Raw genomic sequence first — 21318 nt, forward strand, 5'->3', positions numbered from 1 at the left:
TATTAAGACGTCGTCCCTGTATCTCATGTAACTCACAATTGAAGGATTGTGTGGGAGAATGATTTCTTGTTCATATTTGAACAGGGTTATATCGCATATTTCTGGACTGCATTCGCTTCCCATAGCCACGCCAATTTTCTGTCTGAAGAACTTTCCATTGAATTCAAATATGTTTCGATGCATGATAAGTTCCAGGAGACAGCGAGCGTGTTCTCTTGTAGGTTTGGGTATTGCGTACAGACTGTTATCGGCAACTTCAAGTGCATCGCAGACTGATTCAATTGCCTCATCTTGTGGGCAGTTTGTATACATGGACACAATATCCAATGTGATCAATAGGCTATCCTGCTTCAATGTCACGTTGTTAAGTTTTTCAAGCACATGCCCGGAATCGCGTGTATATGTGCTTTGTTGTTTGACAATCGGAAGCAGAAAATAGTCTATGTATTTTGAAATTGATTGAGTCGGACCTCCGCAACCACTAATAATAGGCCTCCCCACAAACCGCGTTTCTTTGGGTGCTTCTTTGTGAACTTTCGGTAAGAGGTAGAGGCAAGGAGTTTTGATGTCGTGGTTGTCATGGTTGAGAAACTCAAATGTTTTTTTGGATATTACTCCATCAATGTGAAGTCTGCGTATGGCTTGAGCGACCTGTTGCGCGGTTTCCCCAGTCAGATCCCTATCAATCTCTTCATAATGTGGGCCTGATAATTGTCGTAGCCCCTCATGTATATAGTCTTGTTTGTTTAGAACACATACACCGCGGCCTTTATCGAATGGTTTTATGACTATGTCTCGTCTTTGCTTAAAGGGAAAATACAACATTTGCAAACATCAAAAAATAAAACTACCAAATCATTTTGAAATACCTTGCTGGACTGTTAGTGAATGACAGTGTAAAGCATCCTGTAAAATCATGGCACCTGGTATACTGTCATTTTCAAGAAAAGTGCTATTTTTGTATCAATTTCCAACGCTGATCGGCCGATCAGCGTTGGAAAAAAATGGCTTTGGAAAAGTATTGCGCGAAAGCGTTTACGCCACCAGAGCGCCCTCTTGTGGTTTACTGTTTATAATCTTCTAATCCTTATCGAATCACGTCGTTTCCAGATAGTTCTTGTTCTGTAAAATCTTTGTTTATGACTCCTTATCATCATTTGCCTTAATTATCCAATTACCAGGTTAATTTTAAATACCCCCTATGCGTGAATTACAGAAAGTGAGTACAAATTTGGTTGATCTAGATACGATATTTGGGGGGATTTAACTTCATGTTTTTTGTTTACTTTGGGTTGCAATTTACGCTGTAATAAGGCCAAATAAAAAAAGAACATGTTTAGCGTCCTGCCTTTTTGAAAAAAGGAGGCCCTTTTTTCCCCTCCAAAATGGCCGCCCGAACGGGCTATTTTTCAAGATGGCCGCCAGCTTCTTTTTTTTTTTTAAATGGCCGCCACTTTGACTCAGGAAATGACATAGGCCTACCAGCTTTAAATGGGCTTGATGCAACAGACAAAGATGCCAAAATGATGTCATTGTTAAAAATGTATCACTTTTTCGTAAAAAAAAAAGGAGGCGTACTCCACAAAGGAAGCGGGCGGGGACGCTAAAAAAGTTTTTTTTAAATTTGGCATAACGTATGGGAATTACATGTCATGCCATACGCGTGCTTATATATACAAGTTTTGTGGGCACTTTACTGGGAATATTGAGTTTCCTGACAATATTTTAGGGTCTTTCCATACATCCTGTGCTATTTTACCAAGGTTTGGCAGTGTTTATAAGCATTTGGGCCCTTTTCCTCCATATTTGTGTTCATGAATGCATGTTTGTAGGCCTACACGTATTGCTAGACTGACCATATCATGGGCACACATAAGTTTACATGTATATTGTTAATCTTTATGACATTATAAGGGTTTCCTTGGCCTGTGCACATAGTAATTTAGTTCCCCTTTGTGTTCATTCCTCCTTTTAGAACCACACACCTACCACGCCCACACGTGATTGTTGGATCTACACATCATATACACACACCACTGGATTTGCATACCGACCACCAACCCTGTACCCATAACCGGAGTCAATAAATAAACCTCTTTCCAGCCCATCACCAGTTGGGTCGCCTACTTCTTTTCAAGTATCTTTTATAATAGGCATGTATTTTTCATAATAAGCAAAGGATAATTATCACTTTAATAAAATTCATGCATCTGAGTGGTATTCTTTGATTGAAAATTATATTATCAGAGTTATATTCACTGGATCGCAGTTACCTCTGCTCGGAGATAGTGTAGATAGTTTTGTAGTCAGGTCCTTTGCCGAGTCCGAGGATACTTAAATAAAAGCTGGTGCAGTGGAACTTAAACCTACCAGAAAACAAGAGTATTTGTCTTTTGACTGCGAGTTGAAATATGAATTTTTGGACAAAAGGTTATGCTGAAAATGTAAACAAGTTTGTAAAGGGATTGGTACTCAAGTCTAAGTCTTTTTTAAACCATGCGCAGTAACACATTTTAAGGATGCGTCTTAGCAAAGCCTTGGTGTTTATAGCTTGATTCCTGTTTACATCGTTACACGGCAGTGGGACTTGGGGAGAGATCCGACTATTCAGCATAGATTGAAATTATTGGGTTTTTTTTTTCAGAAACAACCAAACAACGGGCTTGGATTAAAAAAAACCCCAATAATTATTTCTTACTAAAGGAACGCTCACAACATAAAATATCATTAAGTATTAACCCCTACCGACGTACAGTCATTTCTTTCTACAAAATGAAAAAGGTAATACATGTAGTATACTGACGCCCTCTTGTACGCAACAGTGATTTCAAGACGGGGTTGGGTATAAAGACCGTGCATTGATTTCTAGATGCTACAGACTGTGCATGCTATTTCACGCCCTTCGACATAAGGGGGGCACAGGAGGGAGCCACACTTCCCCTCAATGATGTAGAGCAGCGCGCCGTCCTGGCTGGTCTTACTGCCGGGGATCGCCTCGGGCGCCACGTCCACGCACACAGCTTTGGACCGCTGCTCGTGGCCGTGGTGTCCGGACATGAGAAAGCCTCTGTACTCCTCCGTCCAGTTTTCCGGACAGCCGAGCTTGGCCGGGAAGAGCAGTTGGGTCCCGCGGTCCACGAGGCGGCACACGGCGCACGGGACGTCACGGTTGTGCAGGAACTCGGCGTTCTCGTGGGAGAAGGGATCGAAGCCGGAAACTTCGTACTCCATTCCGTACAGGAAGGAGTTGGAGTTGATCCCGTCGTTGTGAGAGGCCGACCACTCAGGGTCAGACGGGAGGCAGAAGAAATCCACAGAACCTCCCTTGTGAGTATAATGCGCACCCGTGGCAAAGCCTGTGAACAAAAATGACAATATTTTTCGAATAAAGCTTTTTAAAGAACGCATTATCAGTGGCGTAACAAGAGTCTGATCGGCCATTTTTCTTTAGCGAAAGAGGGCGCAGTACTCTCTAAATGTGAAAGAGTGAAAAACCACTCAAAGTTGTCCCCCATTATGGCCCCCTTCAAAAAGAGTGGTAGTTAATTAACTCTTTTTGAGCGGTTTTCACTGTGGTCCATTGTGAAATATTACTCAAAAATATGCAAAACTTTACTCCAAAGGAGTGAAAAATCACACAAAAACAGTTTTCCTCATTCTTTTACATTTAGAGAGCAATGACGCCATTTTTTTGACGCCAACTAGTGTGAATCTCAAGCTTAAGACTATAGTGTACTTTAGGATAAGAGTTAAGATATTAAGCTTTTACAATCTTTATTTTGCACTTGTGGTGAACAAAGAAGCTACATACCCGCATACACGAGCTCCGTGCTTGTATCATTCAGACAAGTGGTGCGCCCCCATCGGATGTAGGTCTCACCCCCAGACGGCTTCAATGTGGGATACACGTCATGTGCGCCTGACTCCCGATTTTCTGTAACAGTAAGAGGCAATAAAAGGATAGAATGATTGTATTGCAACAATACACCTCAAACAGATGAAAATGATGGGACCAGGAAAAATGTGAGACCCTCAAGCGGCTTTGGCGATGAAAGCGTTTTTAACAGTCTGTTTTGTGTCAAGTGCGCACCACGGAACGGACACTGCATAAAAAGTGAATGAAATCTGCTGGTCATTTTATGGAAAGATCCAAAGTGTGCAATGAAAGGTACACGGTACGTTGTAACGCGGGGGACACTGCGCTGCGAATGGGAATTTATGCAGCATAAACCGTCTCTCACATACAATGCAGCACGACAAACACCATGACTGCACATTACCATCTTAGTCCAGCGTATATGTGACAAAATTGTGCACTTTTTCATAAAAGTGTGAAACTTGGCACAGATGTTTATGTTCATGCCAGAAAATGTTTTAGATGTGGAGCCATCGCAACTTTACCCTTTCAGGGGCTCGGCAGCAATTTAAAAAAGGGGGGAGACTCATCATGCCCGCAGTGAAATCGGTTGTTCCCACTTGTCACAAAAGCAGGAAACTTCACAAAGACATAATTATATAGGTAATAAGTGTTTTCTAGATGTGGAGCAACCAGAAAAGTACCCTTTTTTTGGGGGGGGGGCGTAATTATTATGCCCACCTTGGGCAAATTGTGCCCACATTTCATGAACGATTAAAACTTCTCACAAACGTTTATATTCATGAGAAAAAAAATCCAAATTTGGAGCCATCTCAAACAATACCCTTTTTGGGGAAGTGGCGACCATATTAGAAAAAAAGGGGCGGGGTTTTCATTTGGCCCACCATGGAAAAATTGTTCCCACATTCATAAAGCGGTCATTCGTAAAAAAAATATATATATATCTATGGAAATGTGTCAGATGGATTAATCTTGTAATGTTTGTAGCTCATCACCTGCTGTAAGAGACGAATCCCCGTCGCCGAGGGCTCGCTTGGCCCGTCTGTGCATCATCACTCCTGATGAGCCTTGATCCCCATCGATACCAGGATCTCCCTGTTAAGGTAAGATTAGAGTTAGTTAACATCATCACTGGAAAGCCAAAATAAATCATTTAGATCCCTAATTGGAAGTATACTCAAGTTGGTAACTTTGTTAGGCCTACTACGGGTTTTCTTTTATTATGCTATTTTTATGCTACAATACTCTTTAGGGGAGGATCGTGGATTTTCCAAAGTGGGGGTCAGGGATGTGTTGTTGAAGTTTAAAACTTAAAAAAGGGGTAGGGGTGAATGAGGAGTTCAACGCGTGAAAAGTGCCTCTATAAGCGGTTATTAAGCATCTGGTGCGGTTCCTTTTAGATCGACCGTAAACAAATGTATTTGTCCACTGTGTAAATAATCAACATTGGTCGGTCAGAGGGAAAGGCAGGCGCGGATCCAGGGGGGGGGGGGGGGGTTAGTAAAAAAAAACACCCAGCTCTGTCCCAAAAAAAACCATCATAGAAAATCCTTCAAAATAATTCCCCCCCCCCCCCTGCTCTGACACCCCCGAAAAAATATACTGGTAATAATGTCCGCCTGTGCACAAACTACGGACAGAGCCAGCTTGGTTAGGGGTATTTGTCAAATATTTTGTAATATAGTGTTAATAATCGTCAAATTTGAACAGCGCACCCATTGAAAATATGGTACGAGCCCCCCCCCCCCCCCCCCCCCCCCCTTTGATTTGCGGAGGCCAAGCGTCCGGAGAAAAAAAACCTGTCTACATTTCAAAACAAAATTCTGATGACCCCCCCCCCCTGATAAAATTCCTGGATCCTCCCCTGAAAGGGGATGGTCATCCAGCCCAACCATCCCTTCCCTGGACTCACTCTGAACACTTCAGTGTCGTTAAGATCATCTTTAACACAGTGACTTTTACAGAAAATCTTGATACAGTTACGATAGCCTGTCCATCATAATTATAGTAGGCCTACACCTCTTCACCTTTGCGCATTGGATTTGTTCAATAATTCATTTTGTTTACATTTTATCAGGTCGCTTTTTCGATTTTTCTATACTCCAACTAACGAAACTACCAACACAATGACATAATCTTGTACTCTTGGTGCTGCACATTGAACTGTAGACGATTTTTCAAATTTTGCCGGGTTATTTAGCATTTTTTATGAGTGCTGGACACAATACGAAGGCGCTTTTAAGGCCAAAAAAAAAGTCTCCGGTTTCTGGTATGCGCGCGCGTCGCCATAGCCATGGGCGTCGGCAAAATGAAAAAGTTTTTTTTTCAATGAAACAAGATGTCTCAAAACCGCCAAACTCACTGGTTTGACTGGAATCCTGCTGCTGCACAATTTTAACGTGTTTTTAGATGGGGTTATGATCAAGAATAAGCTTTATGTGGCCTCTCTGGTCTCCCATAATATTTGCCCTAAGTTTAGTCAGGCACCATTTGCAGTCATCAGCCGACATTTAAAGCAAAAAAAACAGGTAAAAAAAAAAAAAAGCCGCGTCGCCGTACCACTTTTTGGGCAAGCTCCATACCAGAAACCGGAGATTTTTTTTGGGCCTAAGAGTGCGTAATCTCCCTGTTCATTACCCAACATTTACCACTCCAAATAGTGACCTCCAATTGTGTCCATAATCTAAAAAAAAACACCAAAAGGCTAATGCAGATTTTACCTATAAGCGTCAATTCCAGCAGTTTTTTTTCGGCAAAGGGCAGACCCTATGTTTACCTTTTCGCCCTTGATTCCTGACTGGCCGGCCGGTCCCGCTGGTCCTTGGGCTCCGTCATGTCCATCCTTACCGTCTCTCCCATCACGACCGTCCCGGCAGAAAACAACACCTGCGTTTCCTGGTCCTGTCGAATAAAGCAATGTATTTAGAGATACGAGGTTTTAGATTTCGAGCCAGTATCGTGACTCAGTGGTTAATGCATTGTGTTCGGATAATGGACGCCGTAATGGTGTCATATTATCATTTTCCTTTTTCCCTAAAAGGGAACTTTTCTGTCTTTAATCACTGTGTCTTATCGAGGCCTACTTTTCAATGAAGTAAAATGCCAATTATTTCCGATTTATTGCTCTTGAGGATTTTTTGATTAAAAATTAATGCATATTATGATTTGTAGTTTTACCCACCGTAACCCGGAAGGAGCGTTGCATTTTGTTGGCCGCTGTTGCCAGACGACACTTGAGGCTCCTGATCTCGTCTCGTTCGCAACTGGGCATACTTCCAGGTTGGGACGCCTTCCTTCCCGGCGTCTTGTTTCGACGAGGCATCTTCCAACCATGCCAAACGCTCTTCGTGAATTTGCATCTGGTCCTGTTAAAAAAAAAACCCACCAGTTTCAGGGGCTTGCCCATTTCGCATGAGGATTGGAATTATTGTTGACACCGGTTAACTCATCCTCATTTGAGTGGTGTATTTAATGACTTTGCCAGGTATTTTATACGAGAAACGAGTATCCACATTACTTGGGACATTTAAATTCGGGCGTTTCACAATGCAGTGCGCCACCAAGAGTTTGCCACGGAGAGTCCATTTTTCAAGTTCACGGTCGACAAAACACGGCCCAATTGAACGAGTATCAGTAGACAACTTGAGCTATTTTGTTATAGATTGGGGCATAGCGTACTGCCGCCTTACAAAAAACCCCACCATATTGATAAAAAGAAAAGAAAAAGGCAAACAGATCCTCGAATCATACGCTTATGAAACTACGGACCGGAAAAACTAACTAATTTCAAAAGTCCCGCGCTGCAAATTTGTCGATCATCTCCCACCATGCACTGGAGAAAATGAACTCTCCGTGGCAAACTCTTGATGGCGCACTGCATTGTGAAACGCCCGAATTATTTTCTTGTTTCCACGTCGGACAATCACAAACGTGGAAGAGTGTACGGCAGCTTTTTCGTAGGGAAGGATGCTTGGGGTAAGCATCCTAATTTCTTTCTTCCCTGCACATTTATTACCTGGAGGCCTAAACGATAACTCATACATTACGAATCTCTAAGCCAGATTAAATTATTTAAGCTAATCCCGAATTTTACCGAAATCATTTTTGAAAGATCGCCAAGTGAATTAGTTAACTTCGTAACAATTCCCGAACCTTTGCCCGCATAAACTGAGCGCGTGCATGGCTCCCATTGTGGTTTCCTCCTGGTATTTCCGTCGGGTGATTTATCATGAGTTCAATTGTCGCAAAGCGTCAGGGGGTCACCAGAAGATAGTTCAGGCCGGCGAGTAATGAGTATTCCAACTGCTCAAAATAAATATTATGCCCGTCCCGATTTGACGATTTCCTTTCCCGGATGATCACACCACAGCTATAGCTAAATGTACACAACTCATGGAGGCAATGATAATTGAACAGGCCATCTGCAATATTGTTCATATCATGCAAGGAAAAGGAAAAAGATAGTGTAGGCAGAGTGAACTACATTGCAACTCCCCTTTTTTCGGAGATTCAAACTGAACTCAAAACAAGAAAGATGTTGCAAGCATTGCGGACGTGATATGGTTAATCTGGACGTGCGCATAAGGAGTTCGATACCAAACCACTTATAGATTAATCTACCGAGCTGAGAAGGTGTTTTTGGTCATTTAGAACACTATACAAAATACAACTGTTGTTTAAAAAATTGATTAAATTAAATTGGTACAAAATCAGATGTTGGTCTTAAATATGGAATCCAGCGGCAGAAATCGAGGTAGCAAAGACCAATCAGCGAATTGGGGACTGTATTGTACACAAGCTGATTTACCCGATCATAGATCGGGTAGGGCGTATTTGTGTTGGGGTTGAAAATGTGGGGAGTTAAATGTAAATGGGGATTTAGTTGAGAAGACATGCAGTTATAGAAAAGCAATTTCTGTGGCGCTATCTGAGGCAATTTCTGACCACGATAGTAAAACCACTGTATTGTTTGAACAACTTAAAGATCATATTTTAAACATCATTTTCGAGTTTGGAGTCATTGAATCAGCTATTCTGAGCAAAAGAATATTATAGTAGGCTACAATTTTTATTCGGGGAAGAAAAAGTGGGGGCGGGGGACAAAACGATATTCCCCGCTTTAAAATGTTGGGGTGGAGGTCCCCCGTCCCCCACCGATTGACGCCCATGATAATTATGTACCATGGCATGTATAACTGTCTGTAAAATTTCTCGTTGGTCTGTTAAATTGGCATTTTGTGAGGCAGTCGCATTATTTTGTGGGAAAACTGAGTTGAAAGACTTCCCGTATAGTACACAGGCGAAGGCTGATTGTACAGTTTTGACAATAAATCATAATGCAATAAAACGTGAAGGTGGCATTTGCAATGAAAATGTTGAGTGTGTTACCATAACATTACAAAGTCTGAATCATGGAGGAAGGTCATTATGAAGGTACAGTATTTGACTCTTCAACAAACGTAAACTTGAACTTCTTACAATTTGCGAGACCTGCGAGGAAAAAGTCGATTTAACTGTTTTATTCAAGTTGGTTCAACCCTAATTAATAAAGCAAGGCCAAACAGCCAACAACCGCCAATGGATATTATTATGCACTCTTCGTTATTCCAACCCAACATGGTTCAAAGATTGCGATATTTGAAGCAATGCATCGATCCTTTGTTGATCCCAAAACATGCGCATGCCCCCGAAATTATAACGCGACACTGAATTATACGTGGAGGGCAGCGAACTCACCGTAACGCTCAGCCTCGGTGGAAGCATGGAGCTATAAACACATGGTGGAAACAACAGAGCATTGGTGGGTTCCCCCTGTCCCCCATCGACTTACGCACATGATAATTGTGCACCATGGCAACTGTCTGTAAATGTTCCCGTTGGTCTGTTAAATCGGCATTTTGTGAGGCAGTTGCATTTGGAAAACGTAGTGAAAAGGAGTACACAGTCGAAGGCTGATTGTACAGTTTTGACAATAAATCATAATGCCATAAAACGTGAAGGTGTCATTTGAAATGAAAATGTTGAGTGTTACCATAAAATTACAAACGGTCTGAATCATGGAGGAAGGTCATAATTAAGTTTCAGTATTGGACTCAACAAACGTAAACTTGAACTTCTTACAATTTGCGAGACCGTCTGCGAGGAAAAAGTCGATTCAACTTTTATTCAAGTTGGTTCAACCATCTACATTTTTTGTATATAAGAGCAAGTTTTACTCGGCCTCCGAGAAATGTTTGCTCCTGAAAGGATCCGAGACCGTGGTCTCCCGCGACGCCAAAATGGCTCCACGTCCGTGGGTTTGACTATAGTTTTATAACATTAGTCAGCGACTGAAGGGAGGTTCAAAGGTTGTTTCAATAGACTTTAATAGAGAAGCCGGAATTGATTCCTGCAGCTTCGTCGAGTGTTTCGCTCTATGCGTCTTCTCATCCACATTAGAGATGAAAATTAATATCCCTCCAATTATATTGGAACCAACCCCATTTAGCACCTGGGAATGGCTTATTTGAAGCGGAGGGAGAATGGGGGCACTGCCTCTTACTCTTAAGGCCTGTGCCCCTGCCCGTCCCTCCCATTATTTTACCACAGTTGTTTTAGTACCCCTCCAGAAAATAAAGATAGTTACTAGTCCCCCCGCACAATGTTGGGATCTCAAGTACTCCAGTGTGCTCCGCTAATGCTTTTTCTATGCCAGGGTTACCATTACCTCTATAATTCAGATTTGTCATCAACAAAGTTATCACTGACTTTCCCAACTGTTTATCTAAGCGTGCATTTTATCACACGAGATTGTTAAGCATGACTGACGACTCTTACAGGCTTTAATTCGTTTTAGACTGGCGTTCAAGTTTCTTACCGATCCGAAAAAGTACGATGAGCGACTGAAGTCGCCAATCAGGTTTCAGTTGGGAAATTCCGTGAAATCCAACGCACGTCCGACCACATGATGTACATTTACCAGGTCATTAAGGTAGTGGTACGTTAGGTCTATAATTGTGTTCTACTAATGGTGTTTCCAACAGCAGCCCATTAAAGTATCTGCGATGTACGTCCGAATTTACGGACTTGTCCAACCTCAAAGTTCTTACAGTTTAAAAACTGTGTTTATAGATTTCCTGTTGACAAGACATGGAGTCCTTCCAAACGACTGAAACAGTCGATATTTCGGCGAATCGCGCCTGTTGTCGCCCCAAAATGTTTCGAACGTCCATCTTTTTATAAAAGTCCAAATCTTACACTTTGTTTCGATGCGACTCTGAAACGCCATCGTAAACATAATACAGGCCTACCTTGAGTGACTGCAGCTCCGTGTGGACGTACATCACGGTCAGGCCGACCGAGGCCGCGATGAGGCACACATTCAGCAGCGTTCCCACCAAAAACCAGAGCCAGAACCTCCCGTTCTTAGCCAGGTAGTTCTTCCCCGTGAGATATTCTCCATCGACAGATACCTCGGAAAGCTTGTGATTGGGAGCCATGTTGTCCAGTAACTGAGAATAAGAATGCCGCACTGCCGCTCGGTCCCAGGACTCTGACTGCCAGATACCTAGTGAGTTTGTCAGTGATGGCATACAGACTTTGGGGTTTTGCAATAACTGGCTTCCTCCCGGCTCAGGCTCCAGAGGATTTGTGAACGCTTTTGACTCTGGATTCTGGCACAAATTAGGTCCGTGTTCTGCTTCTGGTAATTCAAATCTTAAATCTGAGTCCACAATTCAAGGAATTTCCTTTTGGTTTGGACCTAAAGGGCTGCTTAATTATTAGAAATCTATGAGCCGAAGCCAGCAACGTGCCTTGGTTTTGAAAACCCCTCTGTAAGCGGTTAATAATCTGGTGCGTTCCTTTTTAGTTCAACCATAATGCCATAGCTATTGTTGAAGCTTAAAGAAGATACAAATCAGATTTTGCGGAAGCAAAACAAGGAACGAGAGGATGCAAAAGGTTGAACCCTCGACATAAAGCCACGGAGGGAAAGTACCATTCGAAATTGTGTCGTAGTTCAACAGGATAAAGACACATTAATGCCAGGAAGAAGGAAGTATACCAAGAAGGATACAGCGCTCAATTTTACACAAGGGCCTTCAAAATGGTAAAGAGGTGTACCTTGAGCGTTTTGTTTACTAAAGAAACGGTCTGGGAAACCTATTTCCAGGTTGCTCAGTGTTGTATTTGCTGCTGACGTTGCAGCTATACATGTACATGTACTTGTTTGGTGTTGCCTTCTTGTTATAATGCAGTTGATGTGGCCGCATGAATAGGGTTTTGCTGGTACTACCCGCCTCTGTGTATTATGGGCCAAACAGCCAACTGTGGAAAACTGCCTAAAATTTGCTTCTTCTTTTTTTTGGCAAAGAAATATGAAATGTCTAGTAATTTTATTTTTGTTTGGATGCAACTTACCTGGTAACTATATGTAATATAGAGTGAAAATCTGAGCATTCCTAATTTTCTTGTTTCCATGTAAATTTCAGAGGAAATTTTCGGAAAAAAATCCTCGAAATTTTCACGAGTGGCCTTATGGCAATCTAGTATCTGAGCCCCAATTGATGATGATGTGTCCTCGCTCACATGTAGTTCGCTGTCGAGACTAATGACATTTCTGATACTGTTAATATATATCGATATCGTTTTGATACCGCTTAAAATGTTATTTTCTCTCTTTTAATAGGCCAGGTCTAAAGACCGTTTAAACAGACACAACCTCCTCTTTTGACAAAGACAGAAATGAAACTTGCAACAGTGCACATCCTCTCAATGCTTATGACAAACCTTTATTTCCAATAGCTAATCATTATTTTGTCTGGGTACAATACAGGGCGCTCTTCAATCGAATTTAATATGCTTTTAACCACACTGTATGACAGGGGTGCAAAATCACAAATATTTTGAAGAATGAACTTTTAATGCATATTATTTCTCATCAAAATGAGAAAATAGTATGATTTGGATCAATACTAAATACCACTCATAGTATGATAATATCGTTTTGACATGTTGACGACATATTTGATGCTGCTGAAATCAACAACATGTCAAGTGGCATATTCCTCTTGTAGTGACTGACAAGGCAACACATTTTACGTAATACGCGATACACTACATTGTATATAAGATGCATTAATATAAATGTGCAGGTCTTTGGTAGACAACAATTTTTAACCAAAGTATGAGTCCATACATTGCTAAGAATTTGAATACAAAACAGAGAAGTTTAATCATGACGTTTTTCACGCGATGAAAAGATCATCTTTGATTGAACAACTGAGCCTCTGCGTATTATGGACTCCGTGCTTGAACATGGCGCTTCGTCACCACTCACGAGAGCTTCAGTATGAGGGACACATCGGCAATTGGTTCATAATCTCTCCCAATGGTCCCTCCCAACTTTCTCTTTATTACCGTTGAGGGCGTGCGCGGGTCCATATTCAGACAGTGGGAGTTTAATGAGGTTTAACTAACTCGTCATCTGTATAAACAAGTTTAACCAGCCCATGTGCACATCAAAAAAAAGTTTCAATAGGCTTTATTCACGAGTCGGCCATATTAAATTGAAAGCGAGGTAAAATCTTAATCTTCATGGCCTATTTAAGATATGGCCGACACAATAGAGGGCGATATTTGGTTTGGGTAAATACAAAAGACTTTAACCAAATCAAACAGCGCCCTCCTATGGGTGTCTGCCATACCTAAAATAATAATCGTTGTGGGTGCTTGTGCAAGGAGCCCACACTCAGGCTTTCAGAAATTGTTTGCTGGGATCTGAACGAACTCCCAATCTATATCTATATGATAACTATAAGCAAGTGACAAGCATTACAAGCATGATAACTGCAAGCATGACAACTGAGCAAGTGCACATCAATGCAGTAAGAGACAAACAGCAAATAATGTTACTCTAGACCATGAAGTCCGCTTCCAGTCATCATTTCCCAGACGTCGGCACAATACTATCGACTATAGAGTGACATGTCAGCCGCCTTAGATGCTGCAGACGGTACAGGTTATTTCACGCCCGTTGACGTACGGGGGGCAATGGAGGGACCCGCAGGCCCCCTCTATGATGTACAACAGTGCTCCGTCTTGGTTAGCGTGACTGCCAGAGACCACCTCCGGGGCTTGGTCCACGCACACAGCTTTGGACCGCTGCTCGTGGGTGTAATGTCCAGACATGAGGAAGCCTCTGTACTCCTCCGTCCAGTTCTCAGGACAGCCGAGCTTGGCTGGGAACAGGTGCTGGGTCCCGCGGTCCGTGAGACGGCACACGGCGCACGGCACGTCATGGTCGTGAAGTACCTCGGCGTTCTCGTGGGAGAAGGGATCGTAGTTGCTTACCTCGTACTCTGTTCCATACAGATGAGATAGCGAGTTCCACCCGTCGTTGTAAGATGCCGCCCAGTCAGGATCAGTGGGAAGGCAGATAAAATCCACGGAGCCGCCTTTGTGGGTGTAATGCTCACCGGTTGCGAAGCCTTCATTGGGATTTAAAAATATGCATATTTCAACATAAAGGAATAGTTTACGAGATCGGGAACAAGGGAATCTCTAGAGGGAGTCAAACGTCCGATAGTATTCAAGATTGTCCGCTCTGAACAGCCCCAATGCAGAGTGTGTCCATCCCTACCACACAAAGAATAATTTACCAAACAATTCTCTTTTAACAGTTCCATAATATCATTGCACGGCCTACCTGCGTACACCAGTTCCGTGCCTGTGTGATTGGGGCAAATAGTGCGCCCCCATCTGATGTAAGTCTCTCCCCCTGACACCCTTATGTTGTCATGGTGGTCACTTGGCTCTAAAAAAAAAAAAAAAAAAAAAAAAAGAAGAAGAAGAAGAAAACTTATCATGTTCACAATTATTGTAGAAATAGGTTGAAATTTACCAAAATCAATGATGACCGAAGTCAACAGAGTTGTTTACTTTGAGTGAACTGCCTTTTCTGAGCGAGCCTGGAATTATAGGTCTACCAAATAACTCACATATTTCTATGTTTTCTAAATTTAAGTTGCATTGTAACTTGCCGGAAGTCATATATCAGCAGATCCGTGTATGGACCATGAGGCGTCCTTCAGAGGGGGTTTCACTGTCTTGACAGGCCTCAGGGTCCAGACCAGTAAATATATTGCCGTAGACCTCAGTGGAATTATGCGCACTTCCCAAAATAAGTATTAAAAATACTCACAACTCTCCGATGCAAGACACGCATCGAATTATACAGCTTATACATCATCTTTCATTTTCTCTTACTTTTTTTTGGGGGGGGGGGGGTGGGGGTGGAATTCAATGACTTTTGGGAGAACTTTCCATCCGAAGATGATCACCCGTCCTGAAGCCCATCGCCATTTTGAAAATTTCTTCCTAATTTCACAGAAATACAAGCTCACAGTCCTGTGTACGGCTGAATTCCACTCTTCTTTTTACAAACCCTCAAATTTATGGCTCACAAAATGTTCTCATACCGAATAATTTGAGGGCATTCAAATCGTGACTTGGCTGGCGTAGGCAATTTTGGACCGATTTACTGGTCTGCACCTCTCAGGGGCTTGGATTTTGTGGGAAAATTACGATTTACATGGACTCGTATAAACATGTGATCCCTACACCTGGGAGCCAGCCTGAAATCAAGGCTACTCACATTTCTCTGTTTATAATTGTCCCAGCCACAATGGTAAACATGCCAGAGATTATCTATCAGCATAAACACATTGCTGAAGTAGGAAACAACTCTGATGAGATGTTTGGCTCGTGTTTTGGGAGGTCCTTTTCACTTTCAGAATAAACCCATTTAACTACATTACGCGGTTTGAAAATCATCCAGGCAGGAGCAAGTTACAGGTGAAATTTAGATACTGGCTCAGAAAGGGTTGGAAAAATCAACATTTGTACAAAGATGAAGAGTGTACTATGCTCTTTGCATTGCCCATAAAAACAAACAGGCCAAGTGGTAATATCCTGATCACTCATTTCGCAAGATCCGGTCATATTTTGAAGGGAGGACTTGGAGGGACTTTATCCCAATAAAGCGCCTTTAAAAAGGTTGATCAGCAACCTCAACGCACAGTTTGATAATTCGAGTAGTGCATTCCCCAGTAAAACAAAAAAAAAAGTAGCCTAATGATTGTATGAAACACCCATTTGAATGAAAAAAGAAATGTTCGAGTTTTTCTCGCGTTCATCCGCAAATAGATTTTCGTGTGAAAAAAAAAATCGGCACAGTTTAGGCCTAAGTTATGGAATGACGACTGCACAAAGTTCGAATTAGTTGCCCGCAGTCCAATAACAATCCAGTTCTTGGAACTGGAAGGGTTCATAACTCTCTTTCACTATCAGGGATCAATTAACGGGACCTGGAACCAGTCTACTTGCATGTCGGCACCGTTCGTGCGCAAAAAAAACAACCCACAAGGCAATTTGTTTTCGGAATGTCGCAGTCGCCTTAAATAGTAAACAAGTGCGAGTGCACGATAAGCTATGGCCGCCTTAGAATGCACAAGCCCGAGCCGCCGTGCCATCCCACGCGAAAATCACGTCCCGAATATTGACCAAAATAAGCCCTGTAATAAGTTTCCCATAAAAATAGCGCGCTCTATACCACGTGACTATAACATTACTGCGCATTATCTTGCCTTTATTTTCAAAGTTTGCATAAACAACTTTACAAATTGTTACAAACAATTTTTGTTAAATATTTCATTTCTTTTTTTTTCTTTCAATTAAAACTTGGTAGTTATATTTTATGGAAAACTTAGGGGGTTCGTTTTTGGTCATTTTTCCGGGGAAATACGTATGCGAAAAAAATAGATGCGCTTGCGCATCGATGGAGTCAAAGCCCGTTTTCCGATAACTATCGTCAAAAGTGCACTTTACTGACGACGGCATGGCATTTGGTCAATATTTAGTCAAAATGTTTTTTGGTCAATTTTCGGGGACCGACAGACCAACCGACCAACCGACCACCAAGTGACATATAGAAGCTCCTGCCAGTGCTTTCGTAAAAATAAAGTGAACAATATTTTTTTGTCAGGAAAAACCTCAGTGTGTAATAAAGGGCCTGGAGTGTGCACCTTTAAATCGTTCATCTTGTTTATCTCTCACATTTTTGGATGTAATATATATAAGGCGAAACGAACCCGTGTCCTCTGAGTCTCCCTTTGGCCCTCTGGGTCCGGCTTTGCCAGGAGGTCCTCGAATTCCAGCAGCACCTGGTAAGCCCTAAAAGTAAGCGAATAAAAACATGCTGGTTTAATCAAGCAAGCCTCAGTTTCATAGGTATATGAGTAGAGTATGGGTTAGCGTAGCGAGAGTCGAGCCCATGTTAGTTTTTGAGATGGTGGACACAAAATGCAACCAAGTGGGGGGGGGGGGGGGGGGGGGGGGGCACGGGGGACGGGCCCCCTGCTGGAGTACTGAGCCCCCACTATGCCTCGACGTTCAAAATTCGGTTAAAATAAAGAATAGCTTTGTGTTGTAAATTGTCTTGCTGACGGTAAAATCGTGTGTCCGTCGGCAAATGTGCCAGGATGAAGAGCGCCACCTACTGGCCGAAAGTGCCCATGATCGTCCGCTTAGAACAACGCCCCCTATAGGAATAACGATGCCGGATGACTAGGAAGATATGATTTCGACTCCAACCCAAATTGAGTTGAATTGTGAAGACTCTGGTTAAGATTGAGGGATTCACACTTGGTCTCTGAGGATCCAGACTCGGGTATGACATCCGAGGACTTTAAGAGGACTAGGACCGAGGACAGACATTTGAACTCAACTCGGAAACAATGTCACTCAAAATTGTTTGAAGGAGCGGTTCAAAATGCAGTGTGCAACCAAGAGATATAGCGCAAATGGCATTTTGTGGAAGAGTTGACATCCGCCAGCAAAAACTGTATTTTGCACACGGACTCGGCGGTATTTCTGGTCTTTGAGAGCCAGTGTACTGCAGCGTAGGAGTTGATTTATGAGGCTTCTAAGCATACTGGTGTGCGCTTGGTAATAAAAACAAACAATGAAGGATTTTGTCTAATTAACGGTTTATGCTGCAGCGTGTCGAAATCGTCCGCATAATCAGCTACAAATCTGCGCGCCAAGTTTGGTGCTTTGAAAAACTTTGTGGCGACTTCTTTGACAACTGGATAATGTCTGAGGAATGTCTGATGGGGATTCTTACCGGTTCGCCTTTGACTCCTTGTGGGCCAGGCTGGCCTGCTGGGCCCTGAATTCCATCTCGTCCATCACGTCCGTCCCTACCATCACGACAGCCTCCATATACAAAAGGCCCTTGATTTTGTGGAAGTTAGAAAACCAAACGATTAAACAAAAACTAGCACGGAAGAACTATTAGGAGCAAAAGTAGCATCCACTTCAATTCAGCAGCAGCAATGTAAAAAAGTAATGCACAAAATCAAATGACGATAATAATTTAAGGTGTAGATCGCGAAGTTAACGGATCAGGCCTGGAGTTTTGATCTTTGAGCAATTTTTTTTCCAGATTCAGAAGGATTCTGCTTTTAAAGTTCGAGTCATCAGAACTTCCCTCCTCTGTGATTTGAATGTTTCAGGTCAAACTTGTCAGTATTTTGGAGTAACTTCTGAAATGAAAATATGGTTTGTATTTTTTTTTCGAAAGGAACAACATTCTTTACCAATGTCCCGTCGAAATGGAAACGTCAGATTTTGGTCCGCGTTGTGGCTAACTGGCACTTGGTCCCTTCGAATTCGCAGTTGGGCATTTGTCGAAGTCGGGTCATTATTTTCTTGTGGCATGGCCCTCTCGACTAATGACAAACGCTCTTCGTTGCTCGCTATTCGTTGCTGATAAAAACAGACACAGTATATGTTGTAATATCGAAAATAAAATGGTCAGCAGAGAGAATCTAATGTGGCGTTCTCCTTGGAGATATTTCATTTAGTGACTATTAAGTTGCTGCATAAACTTCTAGTCGTTGATCCTTCTTGTGCTGAAGTTGTCAAGGGCTGTTGAACTATAACCTACGTACGTCATGGACGCAATTTGGCCTGCAATGGCTAATTTTGAGGAATAAACGGAACACATTTGGAATTCTTTATTGATATACATGTACCATGAGACGTTTATGCGCAATCAATTTGTATAATATAACTTCGCCTTCAAATATACAATTCGTTGAGTGCTACCATTTAGCAGCACCGTGAATTACATGAATTATTGGAACTCACTCATCTATGACGTGGGGGTTGGAGAGCTACAAAACCAGCCTTTTATATGCCACCTCTCTGACAGTTTCAAGTCGATAAATTAAACATACGGATCCACTATTTTCAGATAAGTATTCATTATGTTGATACCCTGTACAGTATATGCAATCGCAATATTTATACGCAGCCCATAAAACTTAATTGTCAGTCATTATAAAATGTATCCCATTTCAATCATTTCATTTCATTTCTTCGCTGTTTTGATAAACATGTCAAAATTAAAACAAGCATCCAGGTTTATACAAATGACTCACCTTTACTGACTGTAGCTCCGTGTGGACGTAGAACACAGTCAGGCCAACCAGGACCGATGTGATGCACAGGTTCAGCAGTGTCCCTGCCACAAACCAACGCCAAAACACTGCATTCTTGTTAGACTGTTTGCTTTGGTCAAACATTTCCATTCCAATATCTGAAGACTTGTTCATTAGTGTCATTGCAGCGATGGTTGAGGTGTACACTCGACTCGCAATGAAGATGTGTCTGGTTAAATTTGACGGTGTCACTTTTAATAGACAGAGCGGTTAAGCCCCGCCCATCGCAAGTGCAAGTGGGCCACGACACAAACACGCTCCATGTTCCAGCCACGTGACGCGTGCGTCATACGTAACGGCACGCATGTCGGGGCATTAATCACCATTATGATTGGTCAAAACATTACAGGGCGGGGCTTAATTAATTTTTTTTTGGCGCCAAAATGTTTCTCTGCGTTGGTCTCTGCTATTCTCATTTTAGAAACAATATTTACCCAGTTGGCATGGTGAAGACCATTTCAGCGTAAACAACGATAAACCCAAGTCACCCTTTGCACCCTAAGCTCATACATTAAATGACATTGTTTTAAAAAGGAACTTACACTGGCAAATTTAACGTACATAAACCGTGGCAATTCGACTTCCCTCGTCTGCAAGGACGATATAGGTCTGCACCATAAAGATTGTCTTACTTCACATAAAGGTTGGATTTTAACAAAGGAAGATTTGCACTGAACGTAAACGGGGAGGGGGGGGGGGCAAATAGCCCCTGCTCTCTTAGCTTTGTATCGTTCAAAACTTCGACCAAATCCATTGAGGGAAAGAGCCCCGTCTCGTGCCCACTGCATATTCTTTTCCTTCAGTACTAGACTTGATGGCAAGTCGTGTAATGCAGTACACGCATGGGATCGCACACGCATGGGGTCAAAAATGTACGTAGCGTCCCCGCTACTAGGACAGCATGCGGTATGTCGTACCCCCGGCACAGAGCTTGGCAGTCGCGCGCGGCGGACGCGATTAAAACCACTCATTACTGACCTGATTTCAAGTCTACTTCAGTACTAGACTTGATGGCAAGTCGTTAGACTATAGTGGTTTATGTCCGTCATCAGCGCCAGAATCCGCAAACCGGCCATGCCACCGCCGTTCACACGCATGGGATCGCACACGCATGGGGTCGAAAATGTACGTAGCGTCCCCGCTACTAGGACAGCATGCGGTATGTCGTACCCCCGGCACAGAGCTTGGCAGTCGCGCGCGGCGGACGCGATTAAAACCACTCATTACAGACTTGATTTCAAGTCTACTTCAGTTCGTATGCGCAAACACTTTGAAGACTGGGGGGCCCAATGTCGGGTGTGCAGCTTATGGATGTGCAGAGGGTAACAAAACTAGTGGATTGACCGCAGGAAATTGTTTTGGGCTACAGGCCTAAGTATAAGATATTGGAACCGGTCGAGTTATGTTACGTTAAGGTGCGTCCTGCCGTATATGAGAAAATGTTCTGTTTCTGTCCCCACTCCATCATCTCTCATTATATTTTATGGCCAAAAGAATACTCTTTGTATGAATTCCGTCTGGCCCTATATTATCGTCTCGGACTACATCGTGCCTATACCTAAATGGACTATTGGTTGTATACAAACTTAAGAGTGGCCATGGGTAATGGTATATTTCCCCAATTATTTAAATGTAATTTTGCCAACGTAGTACACCAACTCTATAGGTGCGTTTGCATGATCAATGAGTTCTTCTATAAGTACTGAGATTCCGGCACGATCGTCAGAGAACTCCCTTACCGCGTTCAAAAGGGTGACAGTTATAATTATGTCGCCCCAATAAGGTATGTCGCCCTAGCATTCAGTAGAATAATAATAAGCATAATGGCAATTTATAATCCGTCACATTAATGACGGTCATGGCGCAATACAACCAGAACAATTCAGAAAATCAAAA

At 42.5% G+C, this 21318-nt stretch overlaps 2 protein-coding genes across 2 annotated transcripts; both read right to left on the bottom strand.

The window, feature by feature from the left end:
• Positions 1–1562: 1562 nt before the first annotated feature.
• LOC119741821 (short-chain collagen C4-like) lies at positions 1563–11859 on the bottom strand. The gene is made up of 6 exons (XM_038217727.1): positions 11167–11859; positions 7059–7242; positions 6654–6778; positions 4873–4972; positions 3812–3934; positions 1563–3356 (listed from the first exon to the last, which is right to left on the bottom strand). Exons 1-6 carry the CDS (start codon positions 11446–11448, stop codon positions 2866–2868), a joined length of 1305 nt encoding a protein of 434 aa, XP_038073655.1. The 5' UTR covers positions 11449–11859; the 3' UTR covers positions 1563–2865.
• A 1581-nt stretch (positions 11860–13440) lies between these two features.
• Positions 13441–19695, bottom strand: LOC119741922 (short-chain collagen C4-like). Its single transcript, XM_038217874.1, has 6 exons — positions 19363–19695; positions 18517–18685; positions 18042–18151; positions 17008–17089; positions 14565–14672; positions 13441–14346 (listed from the first exon to the last, which is right to left on the bottom strand). The coding sequence occupies exons 1-6, from the start codon at positions 19543–19545 to the stop codon at positions 13856–13858; spliced, it is 1143 nt and encodes a 380-aa protein (XP_038073802.1). The 5' UTR covers positions 19546–19695; the 3' UTR covers positions 13441–13855.
• Positions 19696–21318: the final 1623 nt, after the last annotated feature.

This window comes from Patiria miniata, unplaced genomic scaffold (assembly GCF_015706575.1).
Source record: "Patiria miniata isolate m_02_andy unplaced genomic scaffold, ASM1570657v1 HiC_scaffold_5, whole genome shotgun sequence".
Lineage (NCBI taxonomy): Eukaryota > Metazoa > Echinodermata > Asteroidea > Valvatida > Asterinidae > Patiria > Patiria miniata.

Bases quoted from the DNA above. Each gene is read 5' to 3' on its own strand.
- LOC119741821 (XM_038217727.1), bottom strand. From the start codon at position 11,448: ATGCCATCACTGACAAACTCACTAGGTATCTGGCAGTCAGAGTCCTGG. The intron at 7,243-11,166 runs GTAGGCCTGTAT...TTTTTTTAACAG, and splicing joins CGGAGCTGCAGTCACTCAAG to GACCAGATGCAAATTCACGA. The intron at 3,357-3,811 runs GTATGTAGCTTC...TTTTGTTCACAG, and splicing joins CACGGAGCTCGTGTATGCGG to GCTTTGCCACGGGTGCGCAT.
- LOC119741922 (XM_038217874.1), bottom strand. From the start codon at position 19,545: ATGACACTAATGAACAAGTCTTCAGATATTGGAATGGAAATGTTTGAC. The intron at 18,686-19,362 runs GTGAGTCATTTG...TGTTTTTATCAG, and splicing joins CGGAGCTACAGTCAGTAAAG to CAACGAATAGCGAGCAACGA. The intron at 14,673-17,007 runs GTTCGTTTCGCC...TTTTTTTTTTAG, and splicing joins GGGAGACTCAGAGGACACGG to AGCCAAGTGACCACCATGAC.